The sequence below is a fragment of the Erpetoichthys calabaricus genome, chromosome 12, assembly GCF_900747795.2.
Source record: "Erpetoichthys calabaricus chromosome 12, fErpCal1.3, whole genome shotgun sequence".
Lineage (NCBI taxonomy): Eukaryota > Metazoa > Chordata > Cladistia > Polypteriformes > Polypteridae > Erpetoichthys > Erpetoichthys calabaricus.
Genome location: NC_041405.2, coordinates 85,543,735 through 85,562,791, shown reverse-complemented (window position 1 = coordinate 85,562,791; position 19,057 = coordinate 85,543,735). Strand labels below are relative to the sequence as shown.

At 37.2% G+C, this 19,057-nt stretch overlaps 1 protein-coding gene across 2 annotated transcripts in view; it reads left to right on the top strand.

Annotated features, from left to right (window-relative positions):
* The window catches only part of arhgef6 (Rac/Cdc42 guanine nucleotide exchange factor (GEF) 6), a 172,873-nt gene that overhangs the window by 123,677 nt on the left and 30,139 nt on the right, over positions 1–19,057 (top strand). Inside the window, exons 12-18 of one of the 2 annotated variants that reach the window (XM_028815800.2) lie at positions 3,658–3,804; positions 6,478–6,564; positions 7,743–7,824; positions 7,994–8,109; positions 8,918–9,103; positions 9,620–9,640; positions 15,947–16,040. In XM_028815800.2, coding sequence (XP_028671633.1) covers positions 3,658–3,804; positions 6,478–6,564; positions 7,743–7,824; positions 7,994–8,109; positions 8,918–9,103; positions 9,620–9,640; positions 15,947–16,040 — 733 coding nt within the window. The remainder of the gene's footprint in view (positions 1–3,657; positions 3,805–6,477; positions 6,565–7,742; positions 7,825–7,993; positions 8,110–8,917; positions 9,104–9,619; positions 9,641–15,946; positions 16,041–19,057) is intronic. The other variant, XM_028815801.2, reaches the window with a different exon arrangement.

Below are 19,057 nucleotides of genomic sequence, written 5' to 3'. Positions count from 1 at the left end.
CGCAGAAACACAGGAGGTTGTAGAGAGACAGGAACGTTATTCAAACACTGCAAACAAACATTTGTCTCTTTTTCAAAAGTTTAAACTGTGCTCCATGACAAGACAGAGATGACAGTTCCGTCTCACAATTAAAAGAATACAAACATATCTTCCTCTTCAAAGGAGTGAAGCAAACAAATCAATAGAGCTGTTTGGCTTTTAAGTATGTGAAGCACCGTGGCACAAAGCTGTTGAAGGCGGCAGCTCACACCCCCTCCGTCAGGAGCAGAGAGAGAGAGAGACAGAGAAAAAAGCTCAAAGGGCACGTATTGATTTAAATATGCGAAGCACTGTGCAGCAAGTCGCTTCATGAAGCAGCTGCACACAGAAGGTAGCAACGTGAAGATAATCTTTCAGCATTTTTAGACGAGCGTCCGTATAGTCTAGGTGTGCGAACAGCCCCCCTGCTCACACCCTCTACGTCAGGATCAGAGAGAGTCAGCGCAAGAGAGAGAGAGAAAAGTAAGCTGGGTAGCTTCTCAGCCATCTGCCAATAGCGTCCCTTGTATGAAATCAACTTGGCAAACCAACTGAGGAAGCATGTACCAGAAATTAAAAGACCCATTGTCCGCAGAAACCCGCGAAGCAGCGAAAAATCTGCGATATATATTTAAATATGCTTACATAGGGATGGGCATCGAAAACCGGTCCTTGTTGAGAACCGGTTCCCACTGTTTCAATTCCTTGGAATTGCTTGCCATTTTTGCAAACGATTCCCCTATCGATTCCAGTCGCCTCGAATGACGTCACCGCGTTGCGTAGCGTCATTTACCCAGCAGGAAACATGGCGCCTAAGCGGCACAAATGCTCAAAAGTTTGGTTATACTTTACGAGAAAGGATGACAACAGGGCAACTTGCAATACTTGCAAAGTAGATATTTAATCAAAGGGAGGAAACATTACGAATATGCAAAAGCATTTTCACACAAAACACGCGATAACCTTAAATGAATGTTGTGTTTTTGATCCGCTCCGGACTAGTGAATCTCAACCCAGCAGCAGCGGTAACGTTTGCAGGTCCTCTCCCGTTAATACGGCAGGTAACTAATCAACTAACATTGCATATTATGTTAGCGCGATTTGCCTTATTGCAAAACCTGCTATTATTGTGCATTGCATTTAGATGACCATGACGAGAGAGTCTGGCTGTCTCAGATGCTGGCAGTTCTCTCTGCAGTCTACCGGTAGCTTCTCCTTTCACAGAGGCGGGGAAAAGTAAAATGACACAGGCCAGGATAGACGAATGTCACCGAGCAGTGACTAAGTTTGTGGTAAAAGGCTTGCACCCATTTGCCACAGTAGATGCCCCCGATTTTCGGTAAGTGAATGTGTTTAATTGTATGCTAAGTCAGGGAATGTCAAATTTGCGTGTTCTCCTCTTACCAGATGTTTCATCCGTTTCCATTTCTGAGCTGAAACATGTGTTGAAGGCAGCCATCACTGCAGATGGATGGGCAAGTTTTAGTCAAGATCATTACTTCACAGTAACGCTGCATTATGTCGGGAATGGCCAGGCTCAAGAAAAAGTCCTCAAAACCAAACCAGTGTACCAAGCACAGACAGGGACAGCTGTAGCAGAGGAGACTGATGAGATCTTGGAGGAGTATGGTATCAAAGACAAGGTTGTGGCAGCCACTGTTGATAATGCGGCCAACATGGATGTAGCTGTCAAAATAGTTGATGGTTGCAGAATTGCACTGTGCACAGTTCCATTGGACTTGAGTTGATTGTATTTGTTGCTGGCTGATGTAGTTTTATTTTTGAGTGCTCAGCTCATATATACTTTTAAAAAGGAGAGTGTAAATGTTACTGGACATTCTTGTGTAATTGCCACAGAATAATTTATGTTATACTTTGTTATTGCTACAGAAGAATATTTATTTTATTATTATTTTACATTTACACATTTTTTTCTGGGGACCCCATGGCACCCCATCGAGGAGCCGTAGGCTGTGGATCTCTTAAGATCTCACTGTTGGGTTTGTAAGGTCATGCTACTCCTAAATTTCTATCTTGTTCAAAGATAAGATATAAAACAAAGTTCTAAGTTAATCGACCTGTGTGTTCTCCTTTTTTAAAAATAAGAATCGATAGGAGAATCGATAAAGAATCGAATTGTTAAACAGAATCGAAAATGGAATCGGAATCGTGAAAATCTTATCAATTCCCATCCCTATGCTTACATATAAAATCCGCGATGGAGTGAAGCCGCGAAAGGCGAAGCGCGATATAGCGAGGGATTACTGTACTGGCCTTTTTTGAACCTGTAAGAAAAAGTAAAACAAGTCAGTTATACAAGGGACTGGGTGATACACTATTGTCATAGTAATTCAAGTATTGTTTCATTCACAACTGAGCAGTTATTAAATATTGTACTGAATAAACACATAATGAAAATGTGGATTACATGACAATTGGAGTACTATTCTGTCTTGCTTTTTGCTGGCAAGTTTACTTTGTGATTTATATGTATGTTCATCTTAATCTTTTTTTTTTTTTTTTTTTTTTTTTTGAAAATGAAATTTTATTAAAGCCGTTTTAATCTTATCTTAGTATAGATAAAATAAATATGAACAGATGCATATACCACTAATCACATTTAGACTTTGATGAGTACTCGGTTGCTTTTCTGTTTTTTTTGAAGGAGCTTATACCGTATTTAAGTTATGTTTACATAAAACACAAATTAAAATCAAGTTGAAATTTATTTGACTTTTGCACAAGTATATAACTCTGACATCAAATCAGATTATTTGTTTAAAAAGCTGTTTAGCTTAAGTTATGTTTTGTACTCATCGTTTTGTTTCTTGACAGATTAATTGTAATGCAACCAATCATTCGTGCTTTATTAAGCTTGTATATCCCCACTATAAATAGCTTGCAGTGTTCCAGTTATTAATGTTTCATGTGAGTTGCTTCCACTGCCATTGTTTCAGGTTAATTGTGTGATTACCTAGGAAGTATAGAACATGAATGAAGTTGTTTAAAAAGAAGAAATACTGTCATCATAGTTTTCTTTACCCTTATCGTTAACGATTATCTTTCTTGTTAGATAAATTCTTCATTAATTTACTCTAACTTTTATAGGTAGTATTTAATAAACTGAAAGTATCAGATAGAATTACAGGGTATCCCCAAATAGTACCTGTTAATTTAAACCTTTATGCTTATGTGCAAATTTCTACTTTAATAATATATACACTCACTGAGATTTTAGCTAAATTCCTTAGTACTAGGGTGTTGTACCGTGTTAACCATTTTGAATGTAGTGAGAAGTCAAGCAAAATGACACCTTTTATTGGCTAACTAAAAAGATTACAATATGCAAGCTTTCGAGGCAACTTGGGCCCCTTCTTCAGGCAAGATTGTAATCTTTTTAATTAGCCAATAAAAAGTGGCATTTTGCTTGACTTCTCGCTAAATTCCTTAGAAAAATAAAGACATTATATATGTAGAAACAGTACCTAACAATCTGTTCAGTTGAATTTAGAATTAAATTATTTGTTAGAATTGTCTTCCTATTGATTAATGTGTTAAATTCATCAACCAAGACTGATAAGTTTCACTCATTCACTTGCCTGACATTTTGTACTCCTATCTACACCTTTTTTCTCACAGGTACAGTGTCAGGATCTGAGAAAAAGGAAGAATTTAGAGCTACAGATCCTTTCTGAACCAATTCAAGGCTGGGAAGGAGAAAGTGTGAAATCACTGGGTACTGTCTTATACATGTCACAAGTCATGGTGCAGAGTGCAGCAAGTGAGGTGAGTAGATGCAAAGAAGATAATGTTTTCATCGTATTTCACATCAAAATATGCTAATTGGCTTTATACATTTTTTTTAACCCTTTGGAAATGCAGGACGTAGTGAATTAAGCACATTGTCAGTGTCTTTTGCCTAATATATTGTGATAATCCTGTGCTTTTCTAGTGTTTGTCATTTATATCTTCCTGACCTTTACCTGTTCTCTATCCCACCACTTTTCCAAGTACTGCATTGCATGTGCAGATTTTTTTTTTCAGCCATCAAATCTAGACATAAAAGATTTCTATTCAGTTGAGTAATAAAAGGCAAATTAAATTTCATTATTCTGAATCTCTGCTTTTTTGAGAACAATTTTGAGGTCCAGTCATTAAAGTTTCAGATGAATCCCCAAACATTAATAGTGGATAAGTAAGTTTTATTTAGTTGATGCCTTGGAGAATATATTACAGAAAATCATGATAACCTTGCTAAATCCAATTTATGACTTTGAACTTGCATTTGTTGTGTAATTCTACTGATTACCTGATACAACTGTAGACCTTAAGCAGGAATTTAAGTTGACCTTCAAGCACTTTGGATTGTACAGTGGAACCTCGGTTCATGACCATAATTCGTTCCAAACCTCTGGTCGTAAACCGATTTGGTTGTGAACCGAAGCAATTTCCCCCATAGGATTGTATGTAAATACAATTAATCCGTTCCAGACCATACGAACTGTATGTAAATATATTTTTTTAAAGATTTTTAAGCACAAATATAGTTAATTACACCATAGAATGCACAGTGTAATAGTAAACTAATGTAAAAACATTGAATAACACTGACACAAACACCCAGGGTCCCTGCTCAGCTGCACGCGCAGGCTCGCTCTCTCGCAGCAGCACGCGAGCCCTCTCTCTCTCTGTCTCTCAACAGCACGCGAGCCCTCTCTCTCTCTCTCTCAGCAGCACGCAAGCCCCCTCTCTCTCTGTAACATTGCAGCAGTTCTCACTATAGCCTTACAATTGGATTGCTGTATAAACACTTTTTTTTAAATGAGTTTCAAGCACAGGGGGAAAAAAATGGAACATTTGAACAAATCCAAACTTTATTTAAAAGCCAAACCAAGAAAGTAACATTACAGGAGTCCACGCTAATAGCATTACAACCCGATCGCTGTTAACACTCTTTTTAAATGAGTTTCAAGCACAGGGGAAAAAAAAAGGAACATTTGAACAAATCCGAACTTTATTTAAAAGCCAACCAAGAAAGTAACATTACAGGAGTTCACGCTAATAGCATTACAACCCGATCGCTGTAAACAGACTTTTTAAATGAGTTTTAAGCACAGGGGGGAAAAAAGGAACATTTGAACAAATCCGAACTTTATTTAAAAGCCAACCGAGAAAGTAACATTACAGGAGTTCACGCTACTAGCATTACAACCCGATCGCTGTAAACACACTTTTTAAATGAGTTTTAAGCACAGGGGGAAAAAAGGAACATTTGAACAAATCCGAACCTTATTTAAAAGCCAACCAAGAAAGGAACATTACAGGAGTTCACGCTAATAGAATTACAACCCGATCGCTGTAAACACTCTTTTTAAATGAGTTTTAAGCACAGGGAAAAAAAGAGAAAAGTAACATTGCAACACTTTCTTCTCACCACTCTTCACTTGCTTAGAAGCCATGGTTAACTGCAAAAGCACACGAAATACTGTAGAGCACAAAGAGTTAACAGGTAAAGCACGCACGTCTAACTGAGAACAATGAACAGGGAGAGGTTGAACACGTGCTTAACTACAGTAATCGGCGCGTACGAATCGTAAGGGAAATGAAATAGAGCACAAAGACTTCACAGCGAAAGCACGCACGCACGTGCAAGCGCGCACGTCTGACCGAGAACAATGCAACACGTGCGGAAATTATCGGCGCGCACAAACCGACAGGGAAACTGGCTTGTTTGTATACCGAGTGTGTGGTCATGAACCGAGGCAAAAGTTTGCCGTACTTTTTGGTCGTAAACCAAGTTGTACGTGTACCGAGACGTTCGTGAACCGAGGTTCCACTGTAGTTGTATTTTCATGTGTGCAAATATTTGCTACCGTAGTATGTCCAACCAACATGTAACAGATCTCCACACTCCAGCACTAAAAGTAGTTAGTGCTTGTTTTGGAACAGAATACAAGTATAGGTCCAAGCTCAGTATTTGAAATTACTTAAAAATTTCAAAATTTCCTGTACAATCCATCTTCTTTGTGGCAGGGCCATAAACATCCATGTACAATAGTCTAATCATACGACAAATCATTTTTAACAGAGTCCTACCATACAAAAATGAAATTTACTCCATCTCTAGGTACAATCTTTAGTAGCCTGATATTTTTAGCACGGATGCCACAAAGAAAAATATAAAGTCATACGTTAAACTCTCTGACCAACTGCTGCATGCATATTCCTCTTGGCATCACCTATACTGCTTCTTTAACAGTAAAGTAAAGTTGTAATTTTTAGTATAGTTGATTATTACAGAAAGAAAGCTAAAACATGACAATTTTCCTTCTTATTTTTGGTATGTGTGCTGATTTTACTTAGTACTGCAAATAATTTTAGATTAGCTTTGCTTGAGAATCAGATGAGTGGATGTAAATATTTCCAATCATGTCAAATAACATTTTGTCCCCAATGCAGGACAAAGACGAGAGATATTTCATGCTTTTCCCAACTGTCCTTTTGATGCTATCAGCCAGTCCACGAATGAGTGGTTTCATATATCAGGTAAGAGTTCAACAGAATAGTTGTCATGTCTGGTAGTCAAAGCTAGATATTTTATGTAATAAGTCTATTAAAGCATGCCTCAGGTGATAACATTTGCGTGTTTGTTTTTTTTTTTTTTTTGTCATGGTTGAACTGAAGTTATTATGTATTATTGTTAAATCATTGAAACAAAATGTTTTAAATTGATAGTATTTTATATTGAATTATTTGAAAATTGTCATATTATAACTATATGCATGTACTTCCTAATATTTTTTATTTCTCCATAATCTCCATCAACTTCAACAGACTTATTCCAGCAATAATCAAGAATATATACTTACTCTGTTCTTGTACCAGTCTGAATTCTGCACTAGTAGTGATTTCTTGACTTCTTTGTTGAACTTGTCATAACTCCTAAACAATTTTCTACCTGGGGCATCTTTGTCAGCTCCATTTTTCATTTTAATGTTTGTAATGGATTGTATCCCCACCATAAGAAATTCATTAATGTCCAGTTGTTTAAAACACATGTCACCAAAAATGCCATATGTTTAAACACTAAGAAATGGATTGTTACACTGCACAAAAGTATCAAGCATTATATTTTAAGGTAACCTAAGAAATAGTTGTAGTCATTTCTTGTTAATTAACTAACGAGTACAATCTAATCAAAGTATATAAATTGTTGCAAAATTTTTGAGGGCAAAAGTCCTATTATCTTTACATTTTATTTTTTCGTAAAAGTTTCTCAGTGATTGACACATTTATACTGCTGTGATGCTTGCTCTTTGCAGCTTAGAATGTACTCTGCAAGCAAATTATTTGTATTCATGCAGAGTATGTATCAACATTTACAGACAGAACAAAACATCCCATCGAGTTCAGTTTGAGTTCACTGTATTTTAAATATGATGAAATTAATATTTATTAAAAAAGAGAGATCAACAATAAAGTAAATGCTTAAACAAAATAATGTATTTTATTAACAGCAAAACCAAAAATTAAGGTTAAAATATTTGTGAACACTCTGTTTGTATGTTTTTTGCCCAATTGATTTTCTACCCATAGACAGAAATGTAACTTCTGAATGCCCATATCCACAGTGGCTAATTTAAAATATCTAATATTTAATGTGTTAAAATTTTAAAACATATTACTCTTGCAAATTATCATTTGTCACTGTGTTCTCTTTACAGGGTAAATTGCCTTTAACAGGGATGACTTTAACCAAACAAATTGAAGATGGGGAGGCAAATCAATATGCATTTGAAATCATAGGTCAGACTCCTGTTCGCATTTATGAAAATTTTTTTACCTTGTGTTAATTAATCTCTCTTCTGTCAAATAGAAGTGAAAGAACTATTGACCATAAATGACAAACACTTTATTGAATCAGTCAACATTTCAATTCTAATTGTTTGGTCGCTGATCCCCTTTATTTAAATAGGAAATATGATTGACCGAATCACTGTTTATTGCACCAATCAGCAAGATCTACATCAGTGGGTGGAGCACTTAAATAGTCTGACCAGAGGTGGGAGCCCTGGAAGCACAATAGCAAAGGTACTACTAAAGTTTTATCATCTCTGCAGAAATACAGAAATAAAAAATATACTTCCATGTGCTGTTATTATTTAGCTTTTACATTTAGTAATGTTGTATCATGCTTTCTGCACTTTGAATTTAACTTGTTGCTTCTCCGTGGATGTAGACTGAACACTTGGTTCTTTATTGATAGTAGGGCCAGAGCTACAGAGGCCTTACTCAGAACATCAAGTTTTTCAAAACAGCCAAGTTTATGGAAAACCATGTTGCGCATGAGTAATCTCTACTATGTTTAAGCATCATGTCCAGGTTGTTTGCTACATTGTGCCCTGTTTCTGAGAAAGGCTCTGACCGCCCTCATTCCAGAACTGGATTAAGTGGGTTTAAGAATGATAGAACTGTTGTCTTATTTAAGTTTTGGTTTTCTTTAATTTGCTCACCTTATTTCCAAACTGTTTCTTCTTGCATCACAAACAGAACATAATTTATGCATGATTAACTTTTTAAAATTTTCAGTGTTGTTGTACCACTACCCTGGTTGTTAAGAACGGGGGTCAAACATTGCTTTCAATTAACAATTTTTATTCATGCAGTTTTATTTTAAGAACATACAGTACGTTGTTTACTGCTGTAGTTTGCACATGGCAGCCAATCTAAATAGTGACTGATTGTTAATTTAATTTGCTGTTGGTTAAAACTTTCTTACACTCTTACTTTAAAGACTAATTCTGTTTGTTAACAGTATTGAAACATAGTTTTCACTGATTTAGGTACCTATTCAGCTTTTGTTATTTCTGTCTATGTAATTTTTTTTAATGTTTTAAAGAGCCTGGAAGGAAGATCAGGTTCTGTGTCTGGCACCCCTTCTCATCACACCCCTTCTCAGGTATTCAGCACTTCTGGCTCCATCCGAGGGCCTTTGGAACCCCTCAAGATTGCAAAGCCATGGTCTTTCAGTTGTTTACGGCCTGCACCTCCCCTTAAACCTTCCGCTGCACTGAGCTACAAGGAGGTAAGATTTTTTTCTATTTGTCTTTTTATTATTTTAATATCCAGCCCTTTATGCATTAGTGTTTCCTGTGCATTTTAAGTTTGATTTTTATGATGCATTTATTCACTGACCAGTTTCTTAAATGTTGTTGGTAATTGCCAGGTAACTTTATAAATAAAGAGATTTGACCAGCTTGATGCTGTGGCAAACACTTCTGTGGCCAAAAGAGTTTAGTTATAGTCCAGTCACAGTTAACATCTTTCTCCTTCTGTTTTAAAACAGTTTCTGGTCCTTGGCTCTATGCTCATGGTTGAAATGTAACTCTTTGGTTGGCTTGAGGGGAATATGGCATTACTGTATATCTAGAGGCATTTAACTGCTCCCTGACTATAAATGCACTAACACTTAGGATGAATAGTCCATATAGTTGGGAGGTCTTGTAAGGTGTTAAAGAGGTGTCAAAATAACTGAACTGCCTTTATTCACTTGCATTCTCTCATATGCACATATTCTCTTTCTTGTCTATTCACTCTTTAGAGGATGTCTTATATCCTGAAGGTAAGGCTAGAGTGCTGTGTGTGCATGTCTTTTACTGGCAGGCTTTTATGTGCACTGCAATGCTGGCTGTGTTTTTAACACACTTCCTTTTTGTGTCATGTCTATGCTGCCACTGCCAGAAGTGCTTTTTGAATGTGTTTTTTTTTTTTATTATTCATGTTTCTTTTCGTAGCTCTATATATATTATAATATATTCATGTAAGTATGTTTCCAGTTTTGAAATGGCTTCTTTGTATCACTTTGGTCTTTGGTATGATTTATTTGACAAAAACTGTTACGAGAATCAGTCATGAGTATATTGCATTACTTCTCCTGTATTACCGGTACTTCTCCATTTTTGAGAACTATTGTTGCAAGGAAATTCATTGTCAACCTAACAAATCATCTCTTTGATTGAATACCTCTATTAACATCATGAGCATAATCACTACCAAAATCTAAATTTCAGTTAGTATCTTCAGGTGTTTTCTTAATTGAAAAGTTGTTGTCATTATTAGAAAATAAGTGCAATATTATTACATTTATTTCTTTTAAACATTCACTAACTGTATGTCTTTAACGTCTGGGTGTAACATCACATAGAATTCTCAAACCCGCTTAATTCAAAACAGGATTGCATGGGTAAAGAGCAAGTCTCTGACGAACTGAGCAAAAGATCGAAGTACATCATAGGGCATGTTAATGCATACAGCACCACACACACAGGGCCAATTTGCAATCACCAATTAATGTAACATGCACATCTTTGGGATGTGGAGGATAAAACATGAAAACTGGAGAAAAATGTAAGAACTCTACTCCAACAACAAATGGATATGGAATTCAAACTCTGTTCTAACTGGTTACTGCTATACTGTTCTAACTGGGGAGTTCTTTTTACCAGTTGCTTTACCCAGATTTTGACATAGATTAATTTCTGGCCTGGGATGCCTTTTGAGTGTAGTTAGCATATTCTGTCTGTGTCTAATGCATTTCAGTTGCAGACATCTGTTTACTGCCATTGTCCTAAAATGATTAGTTCAATTGGTGACTGTATGTGTTATTTATCCTGGTTTTACTCTTTCATTGAACTTCAATATGATAAACGGACAAAGAAATACATGAATAACATATTGATAATATCAATAACAGAAGTTTTCAAAATACACAGATCTGCCAGTGATAAGCCACTCTTATTCTTATTTGTTAATAGCTGATTTTCTATGTTATTTTAAGAATTTCAGAGATATGCATTTATGGTACTAGAATGCCGTAGTCTTTCTGAGTGGAAAAAAGTTAAGAAAATGACATCCTGAAAATACTTTTGTAATCTTGCAGCAAGGTTCCACTGTACTCTGTATATGTGACACTTGTACTATTGCTACTACTACTACTGCTACTAGAGTCAGTTGAAAGGCATGAAACTTACTTGGACGTTGTTTTGCTTGATACAATATATCAGCCAACGTTATCCAGCATGACTGGTTTGGCAGTGTGTCAGTGATGATCTGGGGAGGCATATCCTTGGAGGGTCACACAGACCTCCATGTGCTATTCAACGGTACCCTGACTGCTGTTAGGTACCAGCACAAAATCCTCAAAGCCATTGTCAAACCTTACACTGGTCCTGTGGGTCCTGGGTTCCTCCTGGTCCAGGACAATGCCTGGCCTCATGTGGCCAGAGTGTGTAGGCAGACCCTGGATGACGAAGGCATTGATAGACTGACCCGTACTTTTCCCAGGTCTGAATCTAACTGAGAACCCCTGGAACATTATGTATCGGTGCATCAGAAGCTGCCAAGTAGTTCCACAGACTGTCCAGGGGCCTCATGCATAACACCGTGCATAGAATTCGCACTATAACATGACGTAAGCACAAATGCCGAATTGTGCTTACGCACAGAAAAATCCAGATGCAGGAATCTGTGCGTTCGGCAACTTCCACGTTCTTCCGCTACATAAATCCCGCTCAACGTGGAAATAAACGCATGTGCACGCGCTTGCTGTCCCGCCCCAACTCCTCCCAGAATTACGCCTCTTTGAATATGCAAATCAATATAAATAGCCCTTAAGCCCAGTGTTCTGTGAAAAGGCAATGGCAAAAGTACGAGGAAAAATAGAAGAATTTCGGCGAATTCCAAATGGAGGCAAAGAAAAACGTACTATTTGTTGGTTTAAACAGTTATATAAGCAACAAAAGGAAGTTGATCAAGTGACATAGCGTGTCGGAGAAACTCGAAAGCTCAAGTTCATAAAGTTGCACAGTGCCCGAAATAAAAAGGTTGTCACATATCAAAGTTGGCGTGAAAAGGCGACTCGTAGCCCAATGTCTGAGTGTCATATGAAAGCTTATTAGAGTACAGTGAAAAAAAAGGGGCACAGTGTGAAAAAAGCACGAAATGTCAACTTTAATCTCGAAATTTCCACTTTAATCACGTAGTTTATTTTGTCATTAAAGTAGAACATCATAAACTTCATCTTAAAATCGTTTAATTTACTAGTTTCTCAAATCCCACCGTAACTAACGTAGCATGTTAAATGCTTTGTTTTGTATTTGATCTTATATGTGCTCTATGTGCCTGAATCACTACGTTCTCTTCCTCCTACAGGACACAGAATCCATTACATTCGTAATATTTCAGCTCCCTGAATAATTAAAATACTGAGAAGTATACGTGATATCATTTTCAGTTAAAGCATGTTATTTAACATGGGAACATGGTGGCGCAGTGATTGTTCATGTCTTACAGCAAGATGCTTGCTGCGCCATGCGCGACCTTCAATGAAATGCTTTGTTACAGAAGTACTGTCTTTTTCAAACGTACTAACCCCCAATTCCTGTCCTTACTTTTCTTTCTCCAAATACCCAATCGCTACACAATCAGCTCTGTAATAGACGTTAAGCCATCTGTAAGCTTTGAACGCCGATTCTTCAAAACTTTTAAGAAACATCGAAATATCTTCATAATGTTTAATTATTCTATCCATCTATCCTTCCAGTGTCGCGCCAGCCACAGCATGAAAACAGCGCGAGGCAGGAACAAACCGTGAACGAAGCTCAAGCTCACTAACGCTGCAGCACCGTGTAGTTAAAGTTTTATCTGTATAATATAATCAACATATTTTGCTGCATTTCATCTTAAAAATGATATCGTCATCATATGTAAATTATGCGCTTTATAAAGTGGCTCAGGTTGTGCAATATTATAACTGTATCATAAGTACAATTACCTCACGGTAATTTGCAAGTACAAACAGTTCTACAAGGAGCACTTGAGCCGCTGTCGTGGATGTGGATCTAAGAAAGGGTAACCACACAGGAACAGTAGCACTGCTTTGATGCTGGGTGCCGCCAGTCTGCAAAACCTAACGGAAAACTTGCGTACGACAGGGTAGGAGGTACCGTGGAACAGTGCGTGGCTTTACGCCAAGTGTAGGTTTTATATATCGCGATTTGAACATGGAAACGTTCTTACGCAACATTTCTGTGCGTGCGCACCGTTTATACATGAGGCACCAGGAGCTCACCGATTTGCTGATCCAAGTCAGTGAGGAGATCACGCAGGACAACATTCCCTGTCTCATCAGGAGCATGCCAAGATGTTAAATGGGAGTGCATACAAGCACGAGGGGGCCATACACACTACTGAATCACCTTATTAATTGCCATGATGAAATTCACACAAGATGGATCAGCCTGTGATTTTAATTTTTGACTTTGATTTTCAGTGTGACGTTGAAGCTCTTAATGGGTTGGTGATTTTGGATTCCATTGACCATTGTTGCATTGTTTTGTTCTCAACAAATTATACACTCAGTAAAGATTTCCACTTGAATATTTCATTAATTGAGATCTGATATGTGATTTAAGTGTTCTCTTAATTTATTTGAGCAGTGTATTTGTAATTCATTTAGGTCACTTTGTAGAGATCTGTTTTCACACTGACATTAAGGTTTCTTCTTTTACTTATGTCAAATGAGCCTAATTAAATGTACTGTGATTCAATGTTGTATAATGATTAAATGTAAAACTTGATGAAATGTTTGAAAGGAACTTGAAGTATAATAATGAATTTCAAAAAGAAAAGGAGATTTTTTTAAAGAAAAGTTGTATTTGGGTACCTTTAACAAATTATGCAATGCGTATTTGAAACATATTGCCTTTAAACACTAAACTGACAGTTGCTATTAATATATACATGTGTACATACATCTGCAGTAAACCCCCAACCAATTATCTGTTTGGATCAGTTTAACAGAAGGGGTGTTGGACTTAATTTTCAAACAAACAGGCCGCTGCTCCCTCCTTTACCTAGCACGAATGCATATAAAGTACATCTCTTTGGTCACCCAGTTATGTGTTGAATTTTATTGTGAGTTAAGTACAACTGTCATCATATTCTAAAGATACACTTACATTCATGCAAGGTTTCTTAACTATAAAATCCCATCCCTGGTGTGCTGTTGTGTTTCAATTCAGTCAAATGACTGGCTTTTTCTGGGCGTGGAAAAGTCAAAATCACACATATACAATATACAACTCAGGCATAAGTTTGATTTTAGACATACTGCAACTTGAAAAATACTCTGCTGTGTCATTGGTTAAAACAATAGCTCCAAAAATAAGGTTTCAGTTAACGAATAACTCATGTGACACTTGTGTAATGGGTATACTATAAAGTCCACAAACATATTCAGCTTCTAGTATCTGACTGTAAAAAATGTCAGTGATCTTTATCAGCCATCAAATTCATTACTGTTTCACATTTAATGTATAGACTGATAATTCTGAAAGAGAGCTATTTGATCATATTATCAGTTGTTTTTTGTTTCAACTTTTCAAAAAGTGTTTTACTTCGAAATCATTTTAACTATTTACTTAACTAGTTACTTTTTTGCACTGTTTATACTATGTATATATAAATGGTGTGTGTTATAGTTATCTTTTTTAGATTTCTTTCAACTTGAAGTTTTGCCTTTTGTTACAGTAATTTGTGTTCTAGAAAATATTATTGGGTTCCACATTCAAATTGAGATATTACCATATACTTTATTTCATTAAATTGTAACATAGATGCATTCTTTGTATTATTTCTAGAATTCAGTATTTGTTCTTGCAAATATTTGAGAAGGTTTCAGTTTTTTACATCAGGTTATGTTTGGTTTCGTGTGAACAGAGTAGAATTAAAACAATGTGAAAGTGTTTAATGCTCATTACAGCAGTATTTCATTTTTTATTTTAAGACCCTATTCCACTAAAAGGTGTTTGCTAAACTAGGTTATATCCTTTTAAAAAAAAAGTTTAAAAACTCTTTAAAAAGTTAGCTGTTTTTCTCGTTTCTTTTGATTTATAAACCATCTCAGAGAGTTTTGTATGTAAACAACTATGCACAGCCATCAATTTAGTCCTGGTCAATATACATTTTTTATTGCTGTCTTATTATTTTTTGACAAACCGAGTCACTTGACTGAGTTTTGTTGAAAGCTAGCATTTGTTATTAATAGTCATAAATTCATCCTGTAAATCAACCCAACACTTTTTGTGTGATATTCAAAATGTTGTAAAATACGTTTGAACAATTATACAGTAAATGCAGTAAATGCAAAGTTTTTGTCCTATTCAAAATCTCTTTGTTTGGCAATTTCTGTTGTACCTGCCATACTCTTAAAAAGTGTAGCATGGCATTTCTGGGTCAACTACATGCTTAAATACTATAGTCTGAAAAGCTAAAGATTGGGGAATAACCTAACCTCTCAATTTGAGTAACAGAAAACACATTGTGAGGAAAATGTAATTGACTACTTTGAAACTCATTCTCTCTTCCAAATGTCACACTTTTCAACTGATCAAAGCCTGTGGTATAATTTGATGACTGTTTTTAAAGTTATTAAATTATGACAAGTTTCATGAAACTTTTAAGTTTGCTTAATCTACAAAGGTACTGAATGCCTTAAGGAATAAAAATGTGAACGTTTCCACATAGAATTATTTGTTTGTCTGTCTGTATGTTTACATATTTTTATTTTACTTTTTTCTGTATTCTTAACCCCTCATTGTCCTTGTGATATGCTTTCGTTATAACTTTGCTTAAATTGTGGTTTGTCATCTTAGTTTTTATGATTGGCCTAAAAACATCCTTTCCAAAGAAGCATGTGCAATAAGTATGGTGTCCAAGCCTGAGCTTGGTTGACTGGCAAATGTAGACAATTTTTGAAGGGCATTTGCTTTTCCAGTGTTGTGTCTTGTGATATTTTATTTCATTGTAAAGAGTCAGTCTCAGGTCCCAGTCTGCATTTTCACATGTTTATCTCCTACTGTTTATTTAGGAGTCTGGCAAAAGCCCACGAACCATGAAGAAGTTTCTTCCAAAGAGAAAAACGGAACGAAAGCCATCAGATGATGAGTTTCTCCTCAGGAAAAGTAAGCATTAAAGTGTAATTTCTAAAAAGAAAAGTTATTTCATATGTGAATTTAAAGCAGAACTTTAAGTTTAAATTTAAGTAAACATGATTGAAGCTTACAAGAACTGAACAGCAATTTACAGAAATATATGGCGGATATTAATTTAATTGCAAAGTATGAACCATCCTATATTCACACACCAAATTACTATGAGAAATCAGTAACACCTATATAAGCAATCTGATATTTTAAAAATGTGTGTGTGAACTATTTAGTGACAATGGAAACCCTACTTTATCTAAATAATTAAATAAAGGGCCATAAATAATAAAACTCTTTACAGTTTTATAAAAATACTAGGGAGTTCCCCCCCTGCTTCCAACCCCCTGGCCTGCACCATCCACTTTGCGTCCCTGCCGCTCGCGTTGTGAAGAGGGGGGCTGAATGCATCCCAAGGAGACGCGGTCGCTCTTCCGAAACCCCTTCTTAAACAGTGATACAATGGGAAACAAATGCAGTTTTTATTTTACTTCCTCTTTGCTCAATCAGCTGGGGCTTGCTGCTGTTGCCGTGCTGCGTGATCTGCATCTCGCATAGTGCTTCGAACATTAAAAAGCCTGTACAGAAGCTGTCCTACTCTTTGTCTTTTATTTCCGGCCCCGGGCGTGGTTAAATCTCACAATGTCTCGTCTCGCGGGATGTGAGTTCTTGATATTTTTTAGTTTATAATTTAAAAACGGAACAAGAATCTGAAAATCTAACAACATCACATTAAAGTTCGATAAATTCTGAAAAGAATGATACCAAACATATATGTAGGTTTTAAAATAAGCCCAATTTAAAGCGTGACAAAAAACGTGACATAAAAATGTCACATAAAATCGTTGCACTTTTAGGCTTAGGATTTAATATATTTATACAGAGTAGATTTTTCTTTAAAACATTCCAACCTTACTCAAAATACAGAATGAGCAACCACTATTAAAATACTACAACAAAGAAATAGTGAGAGTCTTATACATGGAGTCATTATAATCCTTTCTTCCATTTTCTTTTCCTTTTAGTCATTCACAGGTCACAAATGTCAAGATTAAATCATTAGGCCAGCAGTAAAATAAAATCAACTCATTTGTGTTGTGACCAAGTTCAAATAGATCCCATTGGTGTTAAGGCAGATCCACTATAAATGTCCCTTGATGAGAGTAGATAATGCCAGGCAAATGTAGTGTATTGACGGGCAGAAAGCATTTTTGACAGAAGTTTGCTTTGAGCTCCATTTTCTTTCTAATCCATATTACTATCCGAGAATGGAAGGCATGGACGCAGGTACACGGCGATGGGACCAGGAGACATAGTGTGCAGGCGCCTACAGCGCGCGTCTCATAAACCGCAAGCGAAGTCTGATCCACCGTGAACGAAGGAGTCACGGCCCAAAAACGAAAGAGCTCAACTAACGTAAATAAGACCTGAAGCAACAACGCGCCCATAGCTAACGACTAACGACACAGCCACACAAAAAAGAGGATTCTGCGCTGCACCCCAGAGTCAAACGGAAGAGGCTACGGAGGCCCCACAGGTCCACAAAGATAGTACGGAAGGCGCGGGAAACTACGAAAGGCGCAGGCGCCTACAACGCGCTTCTGAACTAAACGTCCACACTACACAGCATGGTCCACGCGCTTCTAACACATCGCAAGCATAAACACGAGATAGTACAGAAACCCCACAGATCCGGACTCCACAACATATGTGAATCACATTACAGTAATACAATATTAAGCACTTTACACATGGACAACTGTATGTAGCCCTCTCAAGAAAGTACAGAACCCTACACGTCCACACTACACAGCATAGTCAAACCCAACATAGTACGGAAGGTGCAGGCGCCTACAACGCGCTTCGAAAGCACCGCAGGCAAAAACCCGAGATAGTACAGAAGCCCCAAAGATCCGGACTCCACAGCATATATGAATCACATTACAGTAATACAATACTATAAGTACTCACAGAAAACACAAACAGAAGAGGCTTCCACGGTCACGGCTCCAAAACGAGAAACACAATTAACCCCGCCGGATTACCACAATACAGTCTTAACCGACTGTATGTGGCCTTCTCAAGAGAGTACAAAACCCTACACGTCCACACTACACAACATAGTCAAACCCGACATAGTGCAGAAGGTGCAGGCGCCTACAACGCGCTTCTAAAGCACCGCAGGCAAAAACACGAGATAGTACAGAAGCCCCGAAGATCCGGAATCCACAGCATATGTGAATCACATTACAGTAATACAGCACTATAAGTATCACAGAAAACACAAACAGAAGAGGCTTCCGCGTCCCGCCCCACAGTCAAACCAGAGAAGGTACAGAGTCCCCAAACGTCCACAAAACACAGCATAGTCAAACACGTGGTGTATGAAGATATCCTTTGTACGTCATCTACACCTTTACACTCCAGTATATCTCATACGTAGATCTGCGCAAACTCAAAGACATTCTATACTTACATAACATAACAATTAAACTGCTATTGTCATTTACATATATTACATAGATCTACAGATGTTAAAATCAATGAACGCAGGCACCTACAACGCGCGTCTGCAAAGCAGGCATTATGGACTGCATTAGTAATATGGATAGTTTATTTGCTTTTGCATCTACCGGGGTAAATATCTGGCCACCAGCTGGCAATGGCCCATACTGCTTTCGCGTATGTGGACAAATATTTCATTGGATTGGAACAGTGCACCCTGAACCACATCACAAATGCAAATATGCACATATCTTCGTGTTGGATCCAGATGACGCAATCTATCAACGAATGAACCTCTGACGGAGCTACAAAAACGAGCCCGCATGGATACGTAGGCGCCTACAACGTGCGTCTGAAACCGCGGAAGCAAAACTGTCTCGGCTCTAAAACCAAACAGCTCAACTAACGGAGCTACAAAAGCGAGCCAGCATGGACAAATACAATGAACATGGACGGCTACAACGCGCATCTGAAACTGTGGAAGCAAAGCA